At 42.7% G+C, this 21,572-nt stretch overlaps 1 protein-coding gene across 3 annotated transcripts in view; it reads right to left on the reverse strand.

The window, feature by feature from the left end:
• Nucleotides 1-21,572, reverse strand: part of dnah6 (dynein, axonemal, heavy chain 6) — a 554,194-nt gene that overhangs the window by 40,012 nt on the left and 492,610 nt on the right. For all 3 annotated transcript variants that reach the window (XM_068030693.1, XM_068030691.1, XM_068030692.1), the window contains 2 exons: nucleotides 16,152-16,224; nucleotides 10,246-10,397 (listed from right to left, as the gene is read on the reverse strand). In XM_068030693.1, the coding sequence (XP_067886794.1) occupies nucleotides 10,246-10,397; nucleotides 16,152-16,224 (225 nt within the window). The remainder of the gene's footprint in view (nucleotides 1-10,245; nucleotides 10,398-16,151; nucleotides 16,225-21,572) is intronic.

Genomic DNA, 21,572 nt, shown 5'->3' on the forward strand with positions numbered 1-21,572 from the left:
TACTGGATAGGCGAGAGGATAGGATAGAGGATAGGATAGAGGATAGAGGATAGGATAGAGGATAGGCTGGAGGATAGGATACTGGAGAGGCTAAAGGACAGGATAGAGGATAGGATAGAGGATAGGATACTGGAGAGGCTAAAGGATAGGATAGAGGATAGGCTGGAGGATAGGATACTGGATAGGCTAGAGGATAGGCTAGAGGATAGAGGATAGGATAGAGGATAGGATAGAGGATAGAGGATAGGATAGAGGATAGGATACTGGATAGGCTAGATGATCGGATAGAGGATAGGCTGGAGGATAGGATACTGGATAGGATAGAGGATAGGATAGAGGATAGGCTGGAGGATAGGATACTGGATAGGATAGAGGATAGGATACTGGATAGGCTAGAGGATAGGATAGAGGATAGGATAGAGGATAGGATAGAGGATAGGATAATGGATAGGCTAGAGGATAGGATAGAGGATAGGCTGGAGGACAGGATAGAGGATAGGATAGAGGATAGGATACTGGATAGGCTGGAGGATAGGATAGAGGATAGGATAGAGGATAGGCTGGAGGATAGGATAGAGGATAGGATAGAGGATAGGATAGAGGATAGGGTAGAGGATAGGGTAGAGGATAGGGTAGAGGATAGGGTAGAGGATAGGATAGAGGATAGGCTAGAGGAAAGGATAGAGGATAGGCTAGAGGATAGAGGATAGGATAGAGGATAGGCCAGAGGATAGGCCAGAGGATAGGATAGAGGATAGGATAGAGGATAGGATAGAAGAAAGGATAGAGGATAGAGGATAGGATAGAGGATAGGCTAGAGGATAGGCTAGAGGAAAGGATTGAGGATAGGCTAGAGGATAGAGGATAGGATAGAGGATAGGATAGAGGATAGGCTAGAGGAAAGGATTGAGGATAGGCTAGAGGATAGAGGATAGGATAGAGGATAGGATAGAGGATAGGCTAGAGGAAAGGATAGAGGATAGGCCAGAGGATAGGCAAGAGGATAGGATACTGGGTAGGCTAGAGGAGAGGATACAGGATAGGCTAGAGGATCGGATAGAGGATCGGATAGAGCATAGGATAGAGGATAGGATAGAGCATAGGATAGAGGATAGGATAGAGGATAGGATAGAGGATAGGATACTGGATAGGCTAGAGGATAGGATAGAGGATAGGATAGAGCATAGGATAGAGCATAGGATAGAGCATAGGATAGAGCATAGGCTAGAGGATAGGATAGAGCATAGGCTAGAGGATAGGATAGAGGATAGGATAGAGGATAGGATAGAGCATAGGCTAGAGGATAGGATAGAGGATCGGTAGAGGATCGGATACTGGATAGGCTAGAGGATAGGCTGGAGGATAGGATAGAGGCTAGGGTAGAGGATAGGATAGAGGATTGGATAGAAGGTAGGACAAAAGATAGGCTAGCCCCTCCCAGCCCTCTGCGCTATCCCAGAATGCCGTGTCTTTTCAATGAAGCCTCTCCCTGCACTCCACACTCTTTTCAAGGAAGCCTCTCTCTGTACTCTGGGCTCTCCCCGCACTTGACGCTCTCCCAATCCCCCGTGCTCTTTTCAATGAGGCCCCTCACAGTACTCAGTGCTCTTTTCAATAAAGCCTATCCCAGCACTCGGCGCTCTCCTTGCACTCGGCGCTCTCCCAGGTCTCCATGCTTTTTTCACTGAAGCTTCTCCCAGTTCTCTGTGCTCTTTTCAAATGAAGCCTCTCCCTGTACTCAAAGCTCAAAAATTCAGTAAGAACAGAGAAGATGGTAAAAGAGGGGGGGGTGTGGCATTGTTAATCAAGGAGAGTATTACAGCGACAGAAAGGACGTTTGAGCACTCGTCTACTGAGGTAGTATGGGCTGAGGTTAGAAACAGTAGAGGTGAGGTTACCCTGTTGGGAGTCTTTTATAGACCTCCGAATAGTTCCAGAGATGTAGAGGAAAGGATAGCGAAGATGATTCTCGACAGGGGTGAGAGTAACAGGGTAGTTGTTATGGGGGACTTTAACTTTCCAAATATCGACTGGAAATACTATAGTTCGAGTACTTTAGATGGGTCAGTTTTTGTCCAGTGTGTGCAGGAGGGTTTTCTGACACAGTATGTAGACAGGCCAACCAGGGGCGATGCCACATTGGATTTGGTACTGGGAAATGAACCCGGCCAGGTGTTAGATTTAGATGGAGGTGAGCACTTTGGTGACAGTGATCACAATTCGGTTAGGTTTACCTTAGCGATGGGCAGGGACAGGTATATACCGCAGGGCAAGAATTATAACTGGGGGAAAGGAAATTATGATGCGATTAGGCAAGATTTAGGATGCGTAGGATGGGGAAGGAAACTGCAGGGGATGGGAACAATCGAAATGTGGAGCTTATTCAAGGAGCAGCTACTGCGTGTCCTTGATAAGTATGTACCTGTGAGGCAGGGAGGAAGTTGTCGTGCGAGGGAGCCGTGGTTTACTAAAGAAGTTGAAGCGCTTGTCAAGAGGAAGAAGAAGGCTTATGTTAGGATGAGACGTGAAGGCTCAGTTAGGGCGCTTGAGAGCTACAAGCTAGCCAGGAAGGATCTAAAGGGAGAGCTAAGAAGAGCAAGGAGAGGACACGAGAAGTCATTGGTGGATCGGATCAGGGAAAACCCTAAGGCTTTCTATAGGTATATCAGGAATAAAAGAATGACTAGAGTTAGATTAGGGCCAATCAAGGATAGTAGTGGGAAGTTGTGTGTGGAATCAGAGGAGATAGGGGAAGTGTTAAATGAATATTTTGCGTCAGTATTTACAGTAGAGAAAGAAAATGTTGTTGAGAATACTGAGATTCAGGCTACGAGGCTAGATGGGATTGAGGTTCACAAGGAGGAGGTGTTAGCAATTTTGGAAAGTGTGAAAATAGATAAGTCCCCTGGGCCAGATGGGATTTATCCTAGGATTCTCTGGGAAGCTAGGGAGGAGATTGCAGAGCCTTTGTCCTTGATCTTTATGTCGTCATTGTCGACAGGAATAGTGCCGGAAGACTGGAGGATTGCAAATGTTGTCCCCTTGTTCAAGAAGGGGAGTAGAGACAGCCCTGGTAATTATAGACCTGTGAGCCTCACTTCGGTTGTGGGTAAAATGTTGGAAAAGGTTATAAGAGACAGGATTTATAATCATCTTGAAAAGAATAAGTACATTAGAGATAGTCAGCACGGTTTTGTGACGGGTAGGTCGTGCCTCACAAACCTTATTGAGTTTTTCGAGAAGGTGACCAAACAGGTGGATGAGGGTAAAGCAGTGGATGTGGTGTATATGGATTTCAGTAAGGCATTTGATAAGGTTCCCCACGGTAGGCTATTGCAGAAAATACGGAAGTATGGGGTTGAAGGTGATTTAGAGCTTTGGATCAGAAATTGGCTAGCTGAAAGAAGACAGAGGGTGGTGGTTGATGGCAAATGTTCATCCTGGAGTTTAGTTACTAGTGGTGTACCGCAAGGATCTGTTTTGGGGCCATTGCTGTTTGTCATTTTTATAAATGACCTGGAAGAGGGTGTAGAAGGGTGGGTTAGTAAATTTGCAGATGACACTAAGGTCGGTGGAGTTGTGGATAGTGCCGAAGGATGTTGTAGGGTACAGAGAGACATAGATAGGCTGCAGAGCTGGGCTGAGAGATGGCAAATGGAGTTTAATGCGGAAAAGTGTGAGGTGATTCACTTTGGAAGGAGCAACAGGAATGCAGAGTACTGGGCTAATGGGAAGATTCTTGTTAGTGTAGATGAGCAGAGAGATCTTGGTGTCCAGGTGCATAAATCCCTGAAGGTTGCTAACCAGGTTAATAGGGCTGTCAAGAAGGCATATGGTGTGTTAGCTTTTATTAGTAGGGGGGTCGAGTTTCGGAGCCACGAGGTCATGCTGCAGCTGTACAAGACTCTGGTGAGACCGCACCTGGAGTATTGCGTGCAGTTCTGGTCACCGCATTATAGAAAGGATGTGGAAGCTATGGAAAGGGTGCAGAGGAAATTTACTAGGATGTTGCCTGGTATGGAGGGAAGGTCTTACGAGGAAAGGCTGAGGGACTTGAGGTTGTTTTCGTTGGAGAGAAGGAGGAGGAGAGGTGACTTAATAGAGACATATAAGATAATCAGAGGGTTAGATAGGGTGGATAGGGAGCGTCTTTTTCCTCGGATGGTGATGGCAAACACGAGGGGACATAGCTTCAAGTTGAGGGGTGATAGATATAGGACAGATGTGAGAGGTAGTTTCTTTACTCAGAGGACGTGGAATGCCCTGCCTGCAGCAGTAGTAGATTCTCCAACTTTAAGGGCATTTAAGTGGACATTGGATAGACACATGGATGAAAATGGAATAGTGTAGGTCAGATGGTTTCACAGCTCGGCGCAACATCGAGGGCCGAAGGGCCTGTACTGCGCTGTAATATTCTAATTCTAATTCTCTTTTCAATGAAGCCTCTCCCATTTCTCCGTTCTCTTTTCAATGAAGCCTCTCCCGGCTCTCCACGCTTTTTTCATTGAAGCCTCTCCCAGCTCTCCTCGCTCTTTTCACTGAAGCCTCTCCCAGCTCTCTGCGTTCTTTTCACTGAAGCCTCTCCCAGCTCTCCGCGCTCTTTTCACTGAAGCCTCTCCCAGCTCTCCTCTCTCTTTTCACAGAAGCCTCTCCCAGCTTCCCACGCTCTTTTCACTGAAGCCTCTCCCAGCTCTCCTCTCTCTTTTCACAGAAGCCTCTCCCAGCTCTCCGCACTGTTTTCACTGAAGCCTCTCCCAGCTCTCCTCTCTCTTTTCACTGAAGCCTCTCCCAGCTCTCCTCTCTCTTTTCACAGAAGCCTCTCCCAGCTCTCCGCGCTCTTTTCACTGAAGCCTCTCCCAGCTCTCCGTTCTCTTTTCACTGAAGCCTCTCTGAGCTCTCTGCGCTCTCTTCAAATGTTTAATAAAGTCCAGGAGAAATGTATCGCATTAACATGAAAGAACAAACGAGCCAGTGATGACACAGGATGGATGAATAAAGAAATAAGGGCTAAATTGAAACTAAAGAAAAAGGCAAACTCCAAGTACATAAAAAACACATGAAAGGATGACAAAAGGAACACCAAAAGTTTAGGAAAGAAGTCAAAAGAAAATTAGAAATGAAGAGAAACAAAAAAATTAAATTATCAAGGAATATAAAAATAAATAGCAAAATATACACATACAAAAACAAAAAAAATCAGATAGCAATACAGCCACTAAGGGATGCACAAGATCAACTCACAGGAAAAGATATCAAGACTGTTCAGATAGAAAGAGGGGAGATAATTGATAAACTAATCAGACTTGGACACCTGATCTGGATAAATTGCATCTGCACATATTAAAAGAAGTTAGGGAAGAGATAGCAGAGGCACTATTACATCTATATATAAACCTTTATTAGAAAAGGAAAAGTGTCAGAGGACTAATGCGATTCCTATATTTAAAAGGGGAGACAGAACAAATGCAGGGAACTATAGACCAATTAACATTGGAGAGAGAAAAGGTAATGGAATCCTTACTCAAAGATGTAACGGAAAAACATCAAGAAACTTGAAATATAATAAAGAATAGTTTGCACGGATTGACCAACCTTATTGAATTATTTGAAGAACTAACAAAGGGCAGACAAGGGTAATGCATTAGAGGTAATATACCAAACATGTGGAGTCAGGAGACAGGTAGCTGAATTGATTGCAATATGGTGACACAACAGAGGGTCGGAGTTAAAGTTAATTACTCAGACTGGCAAAAGGTGGGAGGTCGTGTTCCACAAGGATTGGTAATGGGATCACTGTTGTTCAGCATTTACATAAAAGATTTGGATACAGGAATCAGGAGTACCATTTCAACATTTGCAGGCAACACCAAATTAGGGGTATAGTTAATTCACAGGAAGACTGACAAAATAAAAGGTGGCATTAATAAACTTGCAGAATGGCATGTAATTGGCAAATGCACTTCAATATAACAACAACAACTTGCATTTATATAGTATGTAGTATAATAAAATGTTCCCAGGTGCTTTACAGGAGTGTTATCAAATAGAGTTAGACACCGCGTCATATAAAGAGTTATTAGGCCAGATGGCCAATAGCTTGCTCAAAGAGGTTGGCTTTAAAGAGCATCTTAAAGGAGGACAGGTAGAGACACGGAAAGATTTAGAGAGGGAATTCCAGAGCTTAGCGCCGAGGCAGCTGAAGGCACCAATTGTGGAGCAATTAAACTTAGGAATGTTCAAGAGGCTAAAACTTGGGGGAGGTCACTGGGGGGGGGGCAAAGGTCTCTGGAAGTTGTTGGGCTGGAAGAGATTACAGAGATAGGGAGGCCAAGGAGGGTTTTGAAAACAAGGATGAGAATTTTAAAATTGAGGCATTGCTTAACTGGAAGCCAATGTAGGTCAGTGAGCACAGGGAAGATCAGTGACAGGGACTTGGTACAAATTTGGAAATGGACAGCCGAGTTTTGAATGGCCTCAAGTTTGCAGAGGGTCAAACTGGGGAGGTTGGTCAGGAGCGCACTGGAATAGTTAATTCTAGTGGTAAGAAAGGCATGGGTGAGGGTTTCAGCAGCAGATAAGCTGAGGCAGGGGTGGAAATAGGTGGTTTTTCTAATGATGTGAATACATGCTAGGAAGTTCACCTTGGGGTCAAATATAACCCCAAGGTTATGAACAGTCTGGTTCAGCCTCAGAAAGTTGCCAGGGAGAGGGATGGAGTCAGTGGCTAGGATAGGAGTTTGTGAAGGGGACCGAAGGCAATTATATTATTGATAATATAATAATATTTATAATTTAATAAATATAATATTCTGCCTTATAATATTTAGTTGGAGAAAATTTCTGCTCATCCCGTACTGGATGTCGGACAAGCAGTCTGACAGTTCACAGACAGTGGAGGGGTCAAGAGAGGTGGTGGTAAGATGCAGCTGGATGCAGTCAGTGAACAAGTTGAAATTGATGCTGTGTTTTCAGATAATGTCACCGAGGGGCAGCATGTAGATGTAAAAAAGTGGGCTAAGGATCTATCCTTGAGAACACTAGAGGTAACAGTACCAGGGTGGGAAAAGAAGCCATTTCAAGTGTTTCTCTGGCTGTGACTGGATATATAAGACTGGAACCAGGTGAGTGCAATCCCACTCAGTCAGACAACTGAAGAGGCATTGAAGCAGAATTTTGTGATCAACCATATAAAAGGCTGCAGATAGGCTGAGAAGATCGAAGATGGATAGTGTACCTTCGTCATAGTCTAGTAGGATGCCATAGTGTGAGGCGATACATTTTGTTAGGAAGTATATGGAGACCACAAGTTCCTTGGAAAATAAGTGTTCAAATGGGGTAGAGGAGCACAGGGATTTGGTACTAAAGATACACAAATTACAAAGCAGAAATGAGGTTATGAAGATCACAATTAACAAAGCTCTGGGGTTCATTTCTAGAGGGCTAGCATTGAAAAGAAGAGAAATTATGTTAAACATTTGTAGAACCTTAGACCACACTTGTTCAGTGAGGTGAACATTCTGGTTCCCATATTTTAAAAAATGATATAGAGGCACTGGAGAAGGTGCAAAATAGGTTGACTAGCATGATACCAGAACAAAATGCTATACCTATCAGAAAAGATTGAACAGGTTGGGGCTCTTTTCTCTGGAAAAAAGATTGTGGGTAATCTGATGGAGGTCTTTAAGATTACGCAAGGATTTGATAAGGTAGACTTAGAGAAGATGTTTCTACTTGCGTTGGACAGCAGAACTAGGGGGGTGTAAATATATGATAGTCACTAAGAAATCCAAAAGGGAATTCACGAGAAACCTTTTTAACCAAAGAGTAGTTGGAATGTGGAACTCGCCAGCACAAGGAGTAATTGAGGTGACCAGCACAGATGCATTTACGGTGCAGCTAAATAAGCACATGAGAGAGAAAAGAACAGAAGGTTATGTTGAATGGGCTCATCTATGACTATGACTAAGAAGGGTGGGACCAAGTGGAGCCTGTTTTAGTGTAGGATATACTCTGCAATACTAAGTAATAGCTCCAGAATTTAAAACTAAAATTAGGACTTTCTATCAGCCGCCAAGAGGTCCCAAACACAGATATCTGAAATGCAACTGCAGGTCTGAGAGTCTGTCAGATATCCCTGATTTTCAACCCATTTCCATTTTAATATCCTGGGGCAAGAACATCAAGAGCATCACGGGCTGGACAGAAGTAATGCACCGTAGGTGGCCTACTCCTATATAGCTGGGAAGTGAGGAAGAGTTTTTATTTTAACTGCTGTATAATGACTCCAAAAATGTGTGGGTATACAGGAATCAAAGTGAGAGTTGTTTTTCATACAGAAAACCACATTGAAGAAACCTGGTTTGATTTCAGTACAGTTTCAAGTAGTATCTAGGAATACATCCTGTATTCAATTACACTGCATTCCATATAAATTTTTTTTTTTAAAAAGGAAGATTCAAAATTATGGTATTTCATTTAATTAATTACATGCATGTGTATGTACATTATTGGAAACTAACAGGCTGAATCTTTGATGGACAAGAGATCTGCTATTCATTGGCTGGTTTATTCTTGGCTGATGATTCAAGATTTCTTTGTTTGAGAGTGGCAGAATGGGCAACCAGAAGTGATTTTCTGAAGCTATAATTGGAGATGTAATGCTGCTGCAGCACAGGTCAAGATTGCCCTTACTTTTAATGGATGGTCATTTTATTTTGCAATAAAAAAGTGTACTTTGGACGAAAGTATGTGCATCTGTTTGTCACTTGTTTATAATTTATAACCTACCAAGGTTTGCTAGGATACTGGAACAACTGAGCATAAGTTAAAGTCAAAGATGGTGAAAGGAAAATTTAGGACAAGTTGTCAGGAGGCACTTCTTCATGTGAAGACAGAACACTTGAAACCGTTTTCCAAGCAGGGTATTGGAGGTAAAAAGCTTAAGAAAAGAAAGCCTTTCATTGACCTCAGGATGTCCCAAAGCAATTTACAGCCAATGACGCACTTTTTGAAGTGCAATCACTGTTGTAATGTAGGAAACACAGCAAGCTCCCACATACAAAATGATGACCAGATAATTTGTTTTAGAGGTGTTAGTTGAGGGATAATTATTGGCAGGACTCCAGGGAGAACTCCCCTGTTCTTCTTTGAATAGTGCCATGGGATCATGAGATGGCAGATGGAGCGTTGGTTAATTATATGAATTGGCATCACAAGTTCTCAGATACTCTGCTGTAACTTGTGTGTAAGATCAGTAGAAACCTTGGAGAAATGACATAAATGGCTGTTTTCTGTGGATTTTCTGTCAATCTTCCACCAAAGTTGGGTGGGAGATCAGGAAATCCCTATGGAGATTTTACCCTTTTATCTTTAGTGAAGACTTCAGTGAAGCATGTTGCAGCTGCTCCATGAGCTCTCGGTTGGCATAAATGAACAAATACAGTCAAGCTAAGCAGAACCATATTGCAAATGCCAGAGCAGTTCAGACACTTGCCTGAAATTTAAAACAAGTAGAAAATTATTTTTTCATTATATATTTTTCACTGACATGCATTTAGCAACTCTAGAACCAATCACGGAACACTAGGTGAAGCTTTATTTCTCCTTAGTAGTAGAAATTTAGAAACACATTCTTTTTAAGCACATTTATGATTTAGATACACTACAGAGGAAATCTTCCACCACTGTTTCGGAATAACCTACTACACATTCACTTTGAAGTTGGCGGTCATATTTTTGAGTGGGGCACTATAAATGTCTATTGGTGAACTGGACATGATTTTTATTTGCAGGGCAAGCTCAATGAGGTTGCAACACCTGACGAAGACAGAAATGTGGGTTGAAGATAGGGCTTTAACTAATTTTTCATAATGTGGAAACATTAATTGTTGAAGTTATTAAGGTATCTCATGAATCTTCATCAACAAGAAATCTCAGAAATTAAGCCATGATCTTATCCCTTACACAACCCATATCTAATTTTGACTTTGGAAAAATATAATAATTCAGAGTCCTAATAGTTCTACAGATTGGTGATACCTGATGCTGTAATTTAATAGATTTTTTAACCAATATTTTTTGTTGTTGATCCAACTCCATATCTTCTAAAAGATTTAGATTTCTTTACAACAGTAGCTACCAAAAAGAGATTAAACAGCAATATTACATCAGTAATCTGAAGTGGTGGCACTCTATTACTGGATGGCTGAATCGTACAATACTGGAACACTGAAAGAATGAAATTACCAATTCATCCTGCGGAAGAACCTCGCCATACTTTACAATTTTCACAGCTTCTGCTATTTCTGCTGCATCCCGGTACACAGGAATAACATTAAAACGGAAGCTAAGTTCATCAATTGGTAGATTGTATTTTCTGGCATGGTTCTGAAGTGTGCCTGAAACAGAGAACAAAAGAAATTGTGACAATTGGGTGGGGGTTGAAATCAGGCAGGCATGCCACTTCTTAAAACCATCCCACAGCTCTTAAAGGGGAAGTGGAGTTTTCATTCGTGGTAAGTGAATAAAGCATTTATGAGGCATGAGGCAGAATGATGTGGATAAGAGATCTTACTTTTCCAATACAGTCCCCATGCTTATAGCAAATGCGATTTTCCCGCTGTAGCCAACGGCTAGAATAATGCCCGAAGGATTTTTTTTTGTACTCCTTCTCCCTATAATGAGTTGTCTGCAGTGTTTGGTCTTGTTGCAAAAATGCCATTTCCCCATTTTTTATCTGGGCATATCTTGTCACCGTTGCAGACATGAAAGCTTTACAATGACATCTGATCCACTCCTTCTGAAGAGGCTGGAAGTCGGGGAGCTGTGGGCAGCTCATTTTATATACATATAGAGAGAGACAAAATAAACTTTCTTCAGTCGCCAAACCGGCCATTATATACACCAGGGATCTCCATTTGTACTATACAATTCTTTCCACATCGGACCAAAACTAATCCAGACCAAAGGAACCGGAATTAGAAAGACTCTGGAAAATTGCAAATGTAACACCATTGTTCAGAAAAAGATGTAACCATAAGTCCAGCAACTACAGGCCAGTCAGTTTAACCTCAGTGGTGGGGTAGCTCCTAGAAACGATAATTCAGGACAAAATTAATAGTCACTTGGACAAATGCGGGTTAATTAATGAAACTGAAGGTCTTACAAGAAGTGGTTAGTGAGATAGTTAATGCGTTCGTTTTAATTCTCCAAAATTCCATAGACTTGGGCAAGATTTCATTAGATTGGAAAATATCAAATGTAATGTAATTCCTTTATTCAAATTATAACTCCTTTATTCAAAAAGGGAGGGAGACAGAAAGCAGGAACCTACAGGCCAGTTATCTTAACATCTGTCAGAGGGAACATGTTAGAAACTATTATTAAAAACGTTATAGCAGGACGCTTAGAAAAATACAAGGTAATCAGGCAGCGACAACATGGTTCTCTGAAAGGGAAATCACGTTTAACCAATTTATTGGAGTTCTTTGAAGAAGTAACACATGTTCTGGATAAAGGGGAACCAGTGGATGTACTGTACTTAAATTTCCAAAAGGCATTTGATAAGGTGCCACATCAAAGGTAATTATGGAAAATAAAAGCGTACAGTGCAGGTGTAACAAATTGGCATGGACAGAAGATTCGTTAGCTAACAGGAAACAGAGAGTAGGCATAAATGGGTCATTTTCTGGTTGGCAAGATGTAACAAGTATTGTGCCACAGGGATCAGTGCTGGGGCCTCAACGTTTTACAATTTATATAAATGACTTGAATGAAGGGACCGAAGGTATGGTTGCTAAATTTGCTGATGACACAAAAATAAGTAGGAAAGTAAGCTGTGAAGAGGACATATGGAAGCTACAAATGGATATAGATAGGTTAAGTGAGTGGGCAAAGATCTGGCAAATGGAGTATAATGTGGAAAAATGTGAAATTGTCCATTTTGGTATGAAGAATAAAAAGAAACAAATTATCTAAATGGTGAGAGATTGCAGAGTTCTAAGATGCAGAGGGTTCTGGGTGTCCTAGTGCATGAATCATAAAAGATTAGCATGCAGGTACAGCCAGTAGTTAGGAAAACTAATAGAATGTTATCGTTTATTGTAAGTGAAATTGAATACAAAAGTAGGGAGGTTATCCTTCAGTTATGCAGGGCATTGATGAGACCACATCTGAAGAAGTACTGTGCACAGTACTGGTCTCCTTATTTCAGGAAGGATGTAAATGCGTTGGAAGCAGTTCAGAGAAAGTTTACTAGACTAATACCTGGAATAGGTGGGCTGTCCTATGAGGAAAGGTTGGACAGGCTAGGCTTGTATCTGCTGGAGTTTAGAAGAGTAAGAGGCAACTTAATTGAAACATATAAGATCCTGAGGAGTCTTAACAGGGTGAATGTGGAAAGGATGTTTCCTCTTGTGGGAGAATCTAGAACTAGGGGTCACTGTTTAAAAACCCATTTAAGACAGAATTTTTTTCTCTTAGAGGGTAGTGAGTCTTTGGAACTGTCTTCCTCAAAAGGCGGTAGAAGCAGAGTCTTTGGATATTTTGAAGGCAGAGGTAGATAGATTCTTGATAAGCAAAGAGGTGAAAGGTTATTGGAGTAGGCAGGAATGTGGAGTTGAGGTTACAATCAGATCAGCCATGATCTTGTTAAATGGTGGAGCAGACTCGAGAGGCCAAGTGACCTACTCCTGCTCCTAATTTATATGTTCGAATCTATGAAAGCCAGCAAGGAATTGTTAAGGGCAAATCATGTTTAACTAACTTGCTTGAGTTTTTTTGATGAGGTAACAGAGGGTTGATGAGGGTAATGCTGTTGATGTGGTGTACATGGATTTCCAAAAGGCATTTGATTCAGTTTCACACAACAGACTTGGGAGCAAGGTTAAAGTTCATGGAATAAAAGGGACAGTATACAAAATTGGCTCCATGACAGGAAACTTAGAGAATGGTTAATGGCTGTTTTTCAGACCGGAGGAAAGTTTGTAGGGAAGTTCCCCAGGGGTCGGTGTTAGGACCCTTGCTCTTCCTGATATGTATTAATGACCTGGACCTTGGTGTACAGGGCACAATTTCAAAATCTGCAGATGATATAAAACTTGGATGTATTGTGAACTGTGAGGAGGATAGTGTAGAACTTCAAAAGGACATAGGCAGGTTGGTGGAATGGGTGGACAAGGGGCAGATAAAATTTAATGCAGAGAATTGTGAAGTAATTCATTTTGGTAGAAAGAAAGCAGAGCGACAATATAAAATAAAAGGTACAATTCTAAAGGGGTGCAGGAGCAGAGGGCCCTGGGTGATTATGTGCAAAAATCATTGAACGTGCCAGGACAAATTGAGAGAGTAATTAACAAAGCATACAGCATCCTAGGCTTTATCAATAGGGGCATAGAGTACAAAAGCAAGGAAGTTATGTTAAACTTGTATAAAACACTGATTCAGCCTCAACTGGAGTATTGCGTCCAGTTATTGGCACCACGCTTTAGGAAGGATGTGAAGGCGTTAGAGAGGGTGCAGAAAAGCTTTATAAGAATGGTTCCAGGGATGAGAAACTTCAGTTACATGGATAGATTGCAGAAGTTGGGACTGTCTTCCTTGGAGAAGAGAAGATTGAGAGGAGATTTGATAAAGGTATTCAAAATCATGAGGGGTCTGGACAGCGTAGATAGGGAGAAACTGTTTCCATTGGTGGAAGGATCAAGAACCAGAGGGCACAGATTTAAAGTAATTGACAAAAGAAGCAATGACGACATGAGGAAAAACATTTTAATGCAGTGAGTGGTTAGGATCTGGAATGCAGTGCCTGAGAGTATGGTGGAGGCAGGCTCAATCGAGGCATTCAAGAGTGAATTGGATTATTATCTGAAAAGAAGAAGGCTGGAGAGTGGCACTAAGTGAATTGCTCCTTCAGAGAGCCAGCACAGATACGATGGACCGAATGGTCTCCTGTGCGTAACCATTCTATGATTCTTGCAGAAAAAAGCTGTGGCCTTTTTAGTGCCAGTGACTGGTAGTGTAGAACCAGTAAATTGTTGAACAAGATCAGAGTGCAACACGTGCAACATTCCAAAGTATACCAAACTGGATAATGAATAAAAAATCTTAATGAGGTGTTCACTAGTGAGTATGTACAGCCATTTCTGCTCAAAAAAGGTGCAGTTAAAATGCTATAACTGGCAACTTTGATGCAAATTTTTAATTTAATGCAAATGGAAAATTTGTTACAGCTTTTGGGCTGAAAAAACACATCTACCATTTTAAAAGTGGACATGCAAGTTGAACTAAGAAGGAAGAAGGAGGTCCAGGAAGGAGATCCTCTTTCCTTTAGATGAGAGATAGGTGACACACCAAACCTGTCAACAGACATAGAGAATAGTGGCTGATCAACTCAATGCCAGCGTGGTGGTAGCACCACACAACACAACGGATGGTGTTCTCAATGTGAAGACGTGGCTTGTCTTCACAAAGATTGTGCAGTGTCACTCTTACAGACGTATCAGCATTGAGTAGATTGTTGAGTTCCAGGTCAAATAGATGGTTCTCTCACCACCTACTGCAAGTCCAGTCTTGCAGCTATGCCTTTGGGTCTTGGTCATGGACATTGTAGTCCCCCACCCAGAGTACATGCTGTACCCTTGCTACCCTCAGTGCTTCCTCCAAATGGTATTCGACATGGCAAAATACTGGTTCATCAGTTGAGGGAAGACAGTAAGTGGCAAATAGTCTTCAGTTTCCTTTCCCATCTTTGACCTGAAGTCACATAATCTTATGAAGTCCAGAGTCAATATCGAGGACTCCAAAGGCCACTCCCCTGCCAATAATCCTCCCACCTCACCACCTTCCACCAACCTCCAACTGGTAGGTCTGTTCTGCCAGAGTGATAGAGTACTCTCCACTTGAGTGCAGCTGCAATAACATTTAAGAAACTCAACATGACCCAGGATAAAGCAGCCAACCTTATTAGCATCTCCACCACCAAATATCCACCCCCTTCACCACCAGTTATCTGGTGCTATCTCTGGATTGCATTATAGCAATTCACAAAGGCTTCTTCAGTAGTACCTCCCAAACCCGTGACTTCCACCACTTATTTGGACAAGGGCAGCAGGCGCTAGGGGCCCAAGTCACACATCACTCAGACTTGGGCATATGTCACTGCTCCTTCCTTGTAACTTGGAACCTCCTACCCAGCAACACTGTGGAATCACCGTCACCACATGGACTGCTGTGATGCAAAAAGAAGGCTCACCATCACCTTTTCAGGAAAACCAGGGATGGGCAATAAACACAGGCCTTTCCAGCGATGTCCACATCCCAAGAATGAATCTAAAAAAGGGCAGACTAAAGCTGGTAGGGTGAGCTAGAATTTGGTTGAGCAGATTGGGAATGGGTCAGTTCGTTCGGTTTGCGCCAGTCTGCATTGAGAAGGCTTTTGAAACATATTGATCTCTCAGGGTATTACTTAGTACCACATGGGGAGGTAAGAAAGTAGATGCGCCAGGAGTGCAGATATCAGCTTCAATGATGAGCTTGAGTCCTAGGCCTCTGACAAAGAGTAAGCTTTGGAGGTCGAGACTTAATGAATACTTGTCTAATAGAAATTGGGTAATTTTGTGGGGAAGTTAAAAAGAATGCAAATTATTTACCTTGTGACATATTTATTATGACTTAAATTGCATGGTTAACCTATGCATACTCAGCTGCCTAAGAAAGAAAATATTTTGAGCAATTTGGTGAATCGTTCTGGTAACTTCCTATGGCAGAATTTTGGCCCTATAAAGTCTAATAGTAGTCTAATTGGGCAAGATTACGGTTTGATTGCTCTTCAGGTTGCAAGTTAGAATGTGCTGTCTTTACATCTTTATATTTTTTTGAAAATGTGGAACAGAAATGTGTAGGGTGCCAGATGGAAAATGTCATCTTTTCTATAAATATTTTAGAATGCGTACAGTCTATTTCTCTTAATTAAAAATTCAAATTATTTCTCAACTCGGATTATTTGTTTCAACACCATTCTGCAGTATTTTCTTCAAACATTCCCTAGTTCAATTACAAACTGGAATGGCTGCTTAGTAATAAACTTTGGACTGAAGCAAAATTAACAAACTGGCTAATTAACATTATTTTCAAGAAATTCTATCTGATGATACCTGTCAGAAATCCCTGAGGAAAGAAGAATCCAGAGATCCAGAAGGACATTGGTTGGCCTCGTTTGATCCAAGTCTAAAAATATGACAAAGGAAAATCAGTACTGAGCAATCATTTCTGTACATTACAGCACTTGGCAGTTACCCCATTAAACAGCATATATAAAATTGCAATATTATGTTTTTAACACTGCCAGTTACACAATCCAATTTTAAACTGAGAAGTGTGAGGTGATGCATTTCGGGAGGACTAACAAGGCAAGGGAATATGCAATGGATGGTAGGACCTAGGAAGTACAGACGGTCAGAGGGACCTTGATGTACTTGTTCATAAATCACTGAAGGCTGCAGCACAGGTAGATAAGGTGGTTAGGAAGGCATATGGGATACTTCCCTTTATTAACCGAGGCATAGAATATAAGAGCAGGGTGGTTATGATGGAGCTGTATAAAACGCTAGTTAGGCCACAGTTAGAACTGTGCACAGTTCTGGTCGCCACACTATAGGAAAGATGTAATTGCACTGGAGAGGTTGCAGAGGAATTTCACCAGGATGTTGCCTGGGCTAGAGCATTTCAGCTATGAAGAGAGACTGGATAGGCGAGGGTTGTTTTCCTTAGAGCAGAGAAGGCTGGGGGGGGATGGTGGCGGTGGGGAACCTGATTGAGATATACAAAATTATGCGGGGCATAGATAGGGTAGATAGGAAGAAACATTTTCCTTTAGCGGAGGTGTCAATAACCGGGGGCATAGATTTAAGGTAAGGGGCAGGAGGTTTAGAGGGAATTTGAGGAAACATTTTTTCACCCAAAGGGTGGTTCGAATCTGGAGCACACTGGCAGAGGCAGAAATCCTCGCAACATTTAAGAAGTATTTAGATGAGCACTTGAAACACCATATCATACAAGGCTACGGGCCAAGTGCTGGAAAATGGGATTAGAATAGATGGGTGCTTGATGGCTGGCATGGACACGATGGGCCGAAGGGCCTGTTTCTGTGCTGAATAACTCTATGACTCCAAACTGCTAAATGTTTTGTTTCTTTTTTTATTATTAAAGGACAATGCAATTAGTTTTGCCTGGCATGTCAACAGGTGGGATTGAAGCAATTATTTATTTATAATTCTTCCTCTTCCTTTAGGCTGCTCGACCCATAGACCATCCCAAGTCAAGCAAACAGGCAAATGACCTGCTCTCAGGTTTCTCTATTGGCCATATTTTGAGCCAGCTATTAGGAGATAACCAAGATTGGGTGTCTCTCTAATGATTTTATTTCTTCTTCCTTTCAGCGAAGCACAATATTTTAATATGCTACCTTTCGTTGTCACAGAAAATTAGTCAGAAGAAATATTTAAGCTCTTGAGACGTGTTTTCCTGCACTCAATCGTATTAGTGCCAGCTAAACCACAGCCTGAATTATAGGATAGACCTGAATTATCTGATGGCTGACTGGTACAGCGCTTCGGCTGGTGGGAGGCTTTGTCCATTTTGAATGCCAGGTCTCATCCCTGTGGTGCTGACAGCCTACAGGCTCCAAACAGGTATCCTGCTGCAGCTCACTGATTCAAGGCCAGTGCCATATCAGGAAACCTTGAGGCCAATCAGATGTCACTAAAGTAGTTCCGAAGGTGGGTGGGTGGGTGGGGAGTGGGGTGAGGTGATAGAAGGGGCAGGGAGCATAAGGCAGAAAAGGCCCACATTATTCTTGTGGAGCTGCTCCTCCTTGCGTCACAGAAATACTTTTGAAATTACTGCTTTTGGTCCTCTTTGGCTGTACCACAAGGTAAAACTGGCTGGAGAATGCACAGCACATGTTCCGTCCAGCCGTCTCGCAAAATGGCAATCAGGGTTCCCTGTATGTCTTACAACCCAAATTTACATGTTCAAAGGTTCTACCACCTGTAACAGGCTGACGCTCCAATCCCCAAATGATATGCCCCTTTCAGAATGGTGTCAGCCAGATTGAGAGTGGGAATAGAACGGTAAATTTGTTGCCCTTGATTTTTGAAGCACTGACCCCTGTTATGCCTGACAGAGCCAGTGAATAAAATCCACTAAAATCTAGTTTCCACAAAACATAAGGACGAGTGGAACAAGAAGCAGTCATTCAGGCTCACCTCTTCAACTAAGAGAAATGACTGGAGAGAAAGCCTCCAAAAAGAAATGTGTGAAGAATCTGTGTGAAATTTCTTCCTAATTTGGGCGGCACAGTGGCGCAGTGGTTAGCACCGCAGCCTCACAGCTCCAGGGACCCGGGTTCGATTCCGGGTACTGCCTGTGTGGAGTTTGCAAGTTCTCCCTGTGTCTGCGTGGGTTTTCTCCGGGTGCTCCGGTTTCCTCCCACAAGCCAAAAGACTTGCAGGTTGATAGGTAAATTGGCCATTATAAATTGTCACTAGTATAGGTAGGTGGTAGGGAAATATAGGAATAGGTGGGGATGTTTGGTAGGAATAGGTGGGGATGTTTGGTAGGAATATGGGATTAGTGTAGGATTAGTATAAATGGGTGGTTGATGTTCGGCACAGACTCGGTGGGCCGAAGGGCCTGTTTCAGTGCTGTATCTCTAATCTAAAAAAAAAAAACCCTGACTATCAATAGAGCAAAAGGTTTAGGATATTAATCTAGTATTCTAAATATAAATAATTCAATTCTGATTGGTTCCTTTCTACAAATAAAGTGATTCCTGACAACGTAGCCGGCCACTGACATCATCAGGCTGCGCCAAGGTGCGCACATGCGCCGACTTGCCAGGACTGGTTAGCGCATGCGCCGATACCGTCATTGCGTGACGTGTGCATCTTCGGGCAACGCGCCTGGTCGGCTTTCCCCCCAGGCTGCTCCGCTCCCCCTCTTCGCTGCTCCCTCCGGCCACTCCACTCCCCCCCATCTCCGGCCCACTCGCTACCCCCCACACCCCCGGCCCGCTCGCTCGCTCCCCGCCCCCGTCTCCAGCTCGCTGCCCCCCACCCGGTCCCTAGCCCACTCACTCGCTCTCTCCCTCCAGCCATTGTGTGCTGCCATGTTTTTAGGTTAGGTTGCCTTTGTGTGATTATTTGAGCAGCGCCATCTTTAGTCCTGGCAGCTGCCTGAAGTTGCAGACTGTGACGTTTAGTGGCACATGCTGCATTTGCGCATGTGCCACTGCAGCGCCACCTAGTGAGAGCATTGTCAGCAAACGCAGCCTTCTACAAAAGATATTCTCAGGGTCCCAGAACAGCTGAAACCTTAGTTGTCTAAAGTGCATTTTATCATTTATGTCTGTTCTTGATGCTTTATAACTTCAATCAGTGGTCTGCTGAAAAGATTTTCACCTGTAAGCTTTGAATCCACAGAATATTAGTATTAGTAAGAAGGATGTATCGGAGAAATTAATAGGGCTGATGGTTGATAAGTCCCCACGACCTGATATTCTACAACCTCGAGTGTTAAAAGAGGTAGCTATGGAGATAGTGGATGCATTGGTGATCATCTTCCAAAATTCTACAGATTCTGGAACGGTTATTGCAGATTGAAAGGTCACAAATGTCACCCCACTATTTAAGAATGGAGGGAGAGAGAAAACAGGGAACTACAGACCTGTTAGCTTTACATCAATAGTAGGGAAAATTGTTAGAATCTATTCTAAAGGATGTGATAAATGGACACTTGGATAAAATGATCTGATTGGACATAGTCAACATGGATTTATGAATGGGAAATCATGTTAGACGAAGCTGTTGAAGTTTTTTGAGGATGTTACTAACAGAATTGATAAAGGGGTGGAAGTGGTATACTTGGATTTCCAGAAGGCTTTTGATAAAGTCCCCCACAGGAGGTTGGGTAACAAAATTAAAGCACATGGGATAGGAGGTAATATACTGGCATGGATGAAGGTTTGTTCAGGCAGAAAGCAGAGAGTAGGAATAAACAGGTCATTCGCACATTGGCAGGCTGTGACCAGTGAGGTACTGCAGGGATCAGTGCTTGGGCCCCAGCTGTTCACAATATTTGGATGTGGGGACCAAATGTAATATTTCCAAGTTCGCAGATGACACAAAACTAGGTGGGAATTTGTGTTGTGAGGAAGATGCAAAGCAGCTTCAAGGGGATTTGGACAGATTTAGTGAGTGGGCAAGAATATGGCAGATTGAATATAATGTGGAAAAATGTGAAATTATCCATTTTGGTAGTTGTGAGGGGATGCAGTGAAAAGAGACATTTGGCTGAGTGAGAGACCTTGCCAGAGTGAAGCTGGAATTTGGTGCACGTTGAAATTCAGTGCAGAGGGGGAAAGATGGGCTCCTTTTCCTATCTTTTTCAGCCTCCAACAGCTGGTGAGTCCTTTGACTCCAAGGTAGGTAATTGATTGGTGAGTGTTTTATCATTTATCTTCCAAAATTGAGGTAATTTTAGAAATTTTAAGGTTTGTATTTATTTAATACTAGTTTAGCTTAGTACTTTGCGAAACAGTGAGAGTGTTAATTAAGAAAGTGATTAAATAATTAAAGCGAATTAACGAATAACCTAAGTAACAATGACAGGAGAGGTATAATGTTGCAGCTGTGGTATGTGGAAGCTTTTGGATGCCAAGGTGATCCAGGGCAAACACGTCTGCAGAAAGCATAAGCAGCCAGAGGAATTCTGGATCAGGATTATTGATCTGGAAGCTGAACTGCAAACACTGCACAACATAAGGGAGGGGGAGAAATACCTGGACATTTTGTTCCAGAAGACGGTCACACCTCTTAGAAAAGGGGCATCTGTTTTGGTCAGCAGTGAAGGGCAGGAGGATGTGATCGTGAGTGAGGCAGGTAAAGCAGTCATGGAGGAGCCTCAGACTTTGCAATTGTCAAACAGGTTTGAGTTGCTCTCAACCTGTTTAGACGAAAGTGAGGTTTGCATGGCGGATGAGCAAACTGGCCCTGGCACAATGATACAGGAAGCCATTCAAGTGGGAGGAGCAAAGAGGAATGTGGTGGTAGTAGGGGATATTATAGTGAGGGGGATTGACACTCTTCTGTGTAGCCTAGAGTGTGAGTCCAGAGGCTGTGTTGCCTACCTGGTGCCAGGCTTCGGGACACCTGCTCAGGGCTGGACAGGAACTTGGAGTGGGAGGGGAGGATCCAGTTGTCATTGTCCATGTAGGTACCAATGACATTGGTAGGACTAGGAAAGAGGTTCTGCTTAGACAGTATGAGGAGCTGGGCACCAAATTGAACAGCAGAACCTCAACGGCAATCATCTCTGGATTATTACCTGAGCCACGTGCTAATTGGCAGAGGACACATAAGATTAGTGAAATGAATATGTGGCTCAAAGACTGGTGTGGGAGACATGACTTCCGGTTTGTGCGGCACTGGCACCAGTACTGGGGAAAGTGGGGGCTGTACCGTTGGGATGGTCTGCACCTGAACCGTGATGGGACCAGTGTTCTAGCAAACCGTATA

Source organism: Heterodontus francisci, chromosome 4, assembly GCF_036365525.1.
Source record: "Heterodontus francisci isolate sHetFra1 chromosome 4, sHetFra1.hap1, whole genome shotgun sequence".
NCBI lineage: Eukaryota > Metazoa > Chordata > Chondrichthyes > Heterodontiformes > Heterodontidae > Heterodontus > Heterodontus francisci.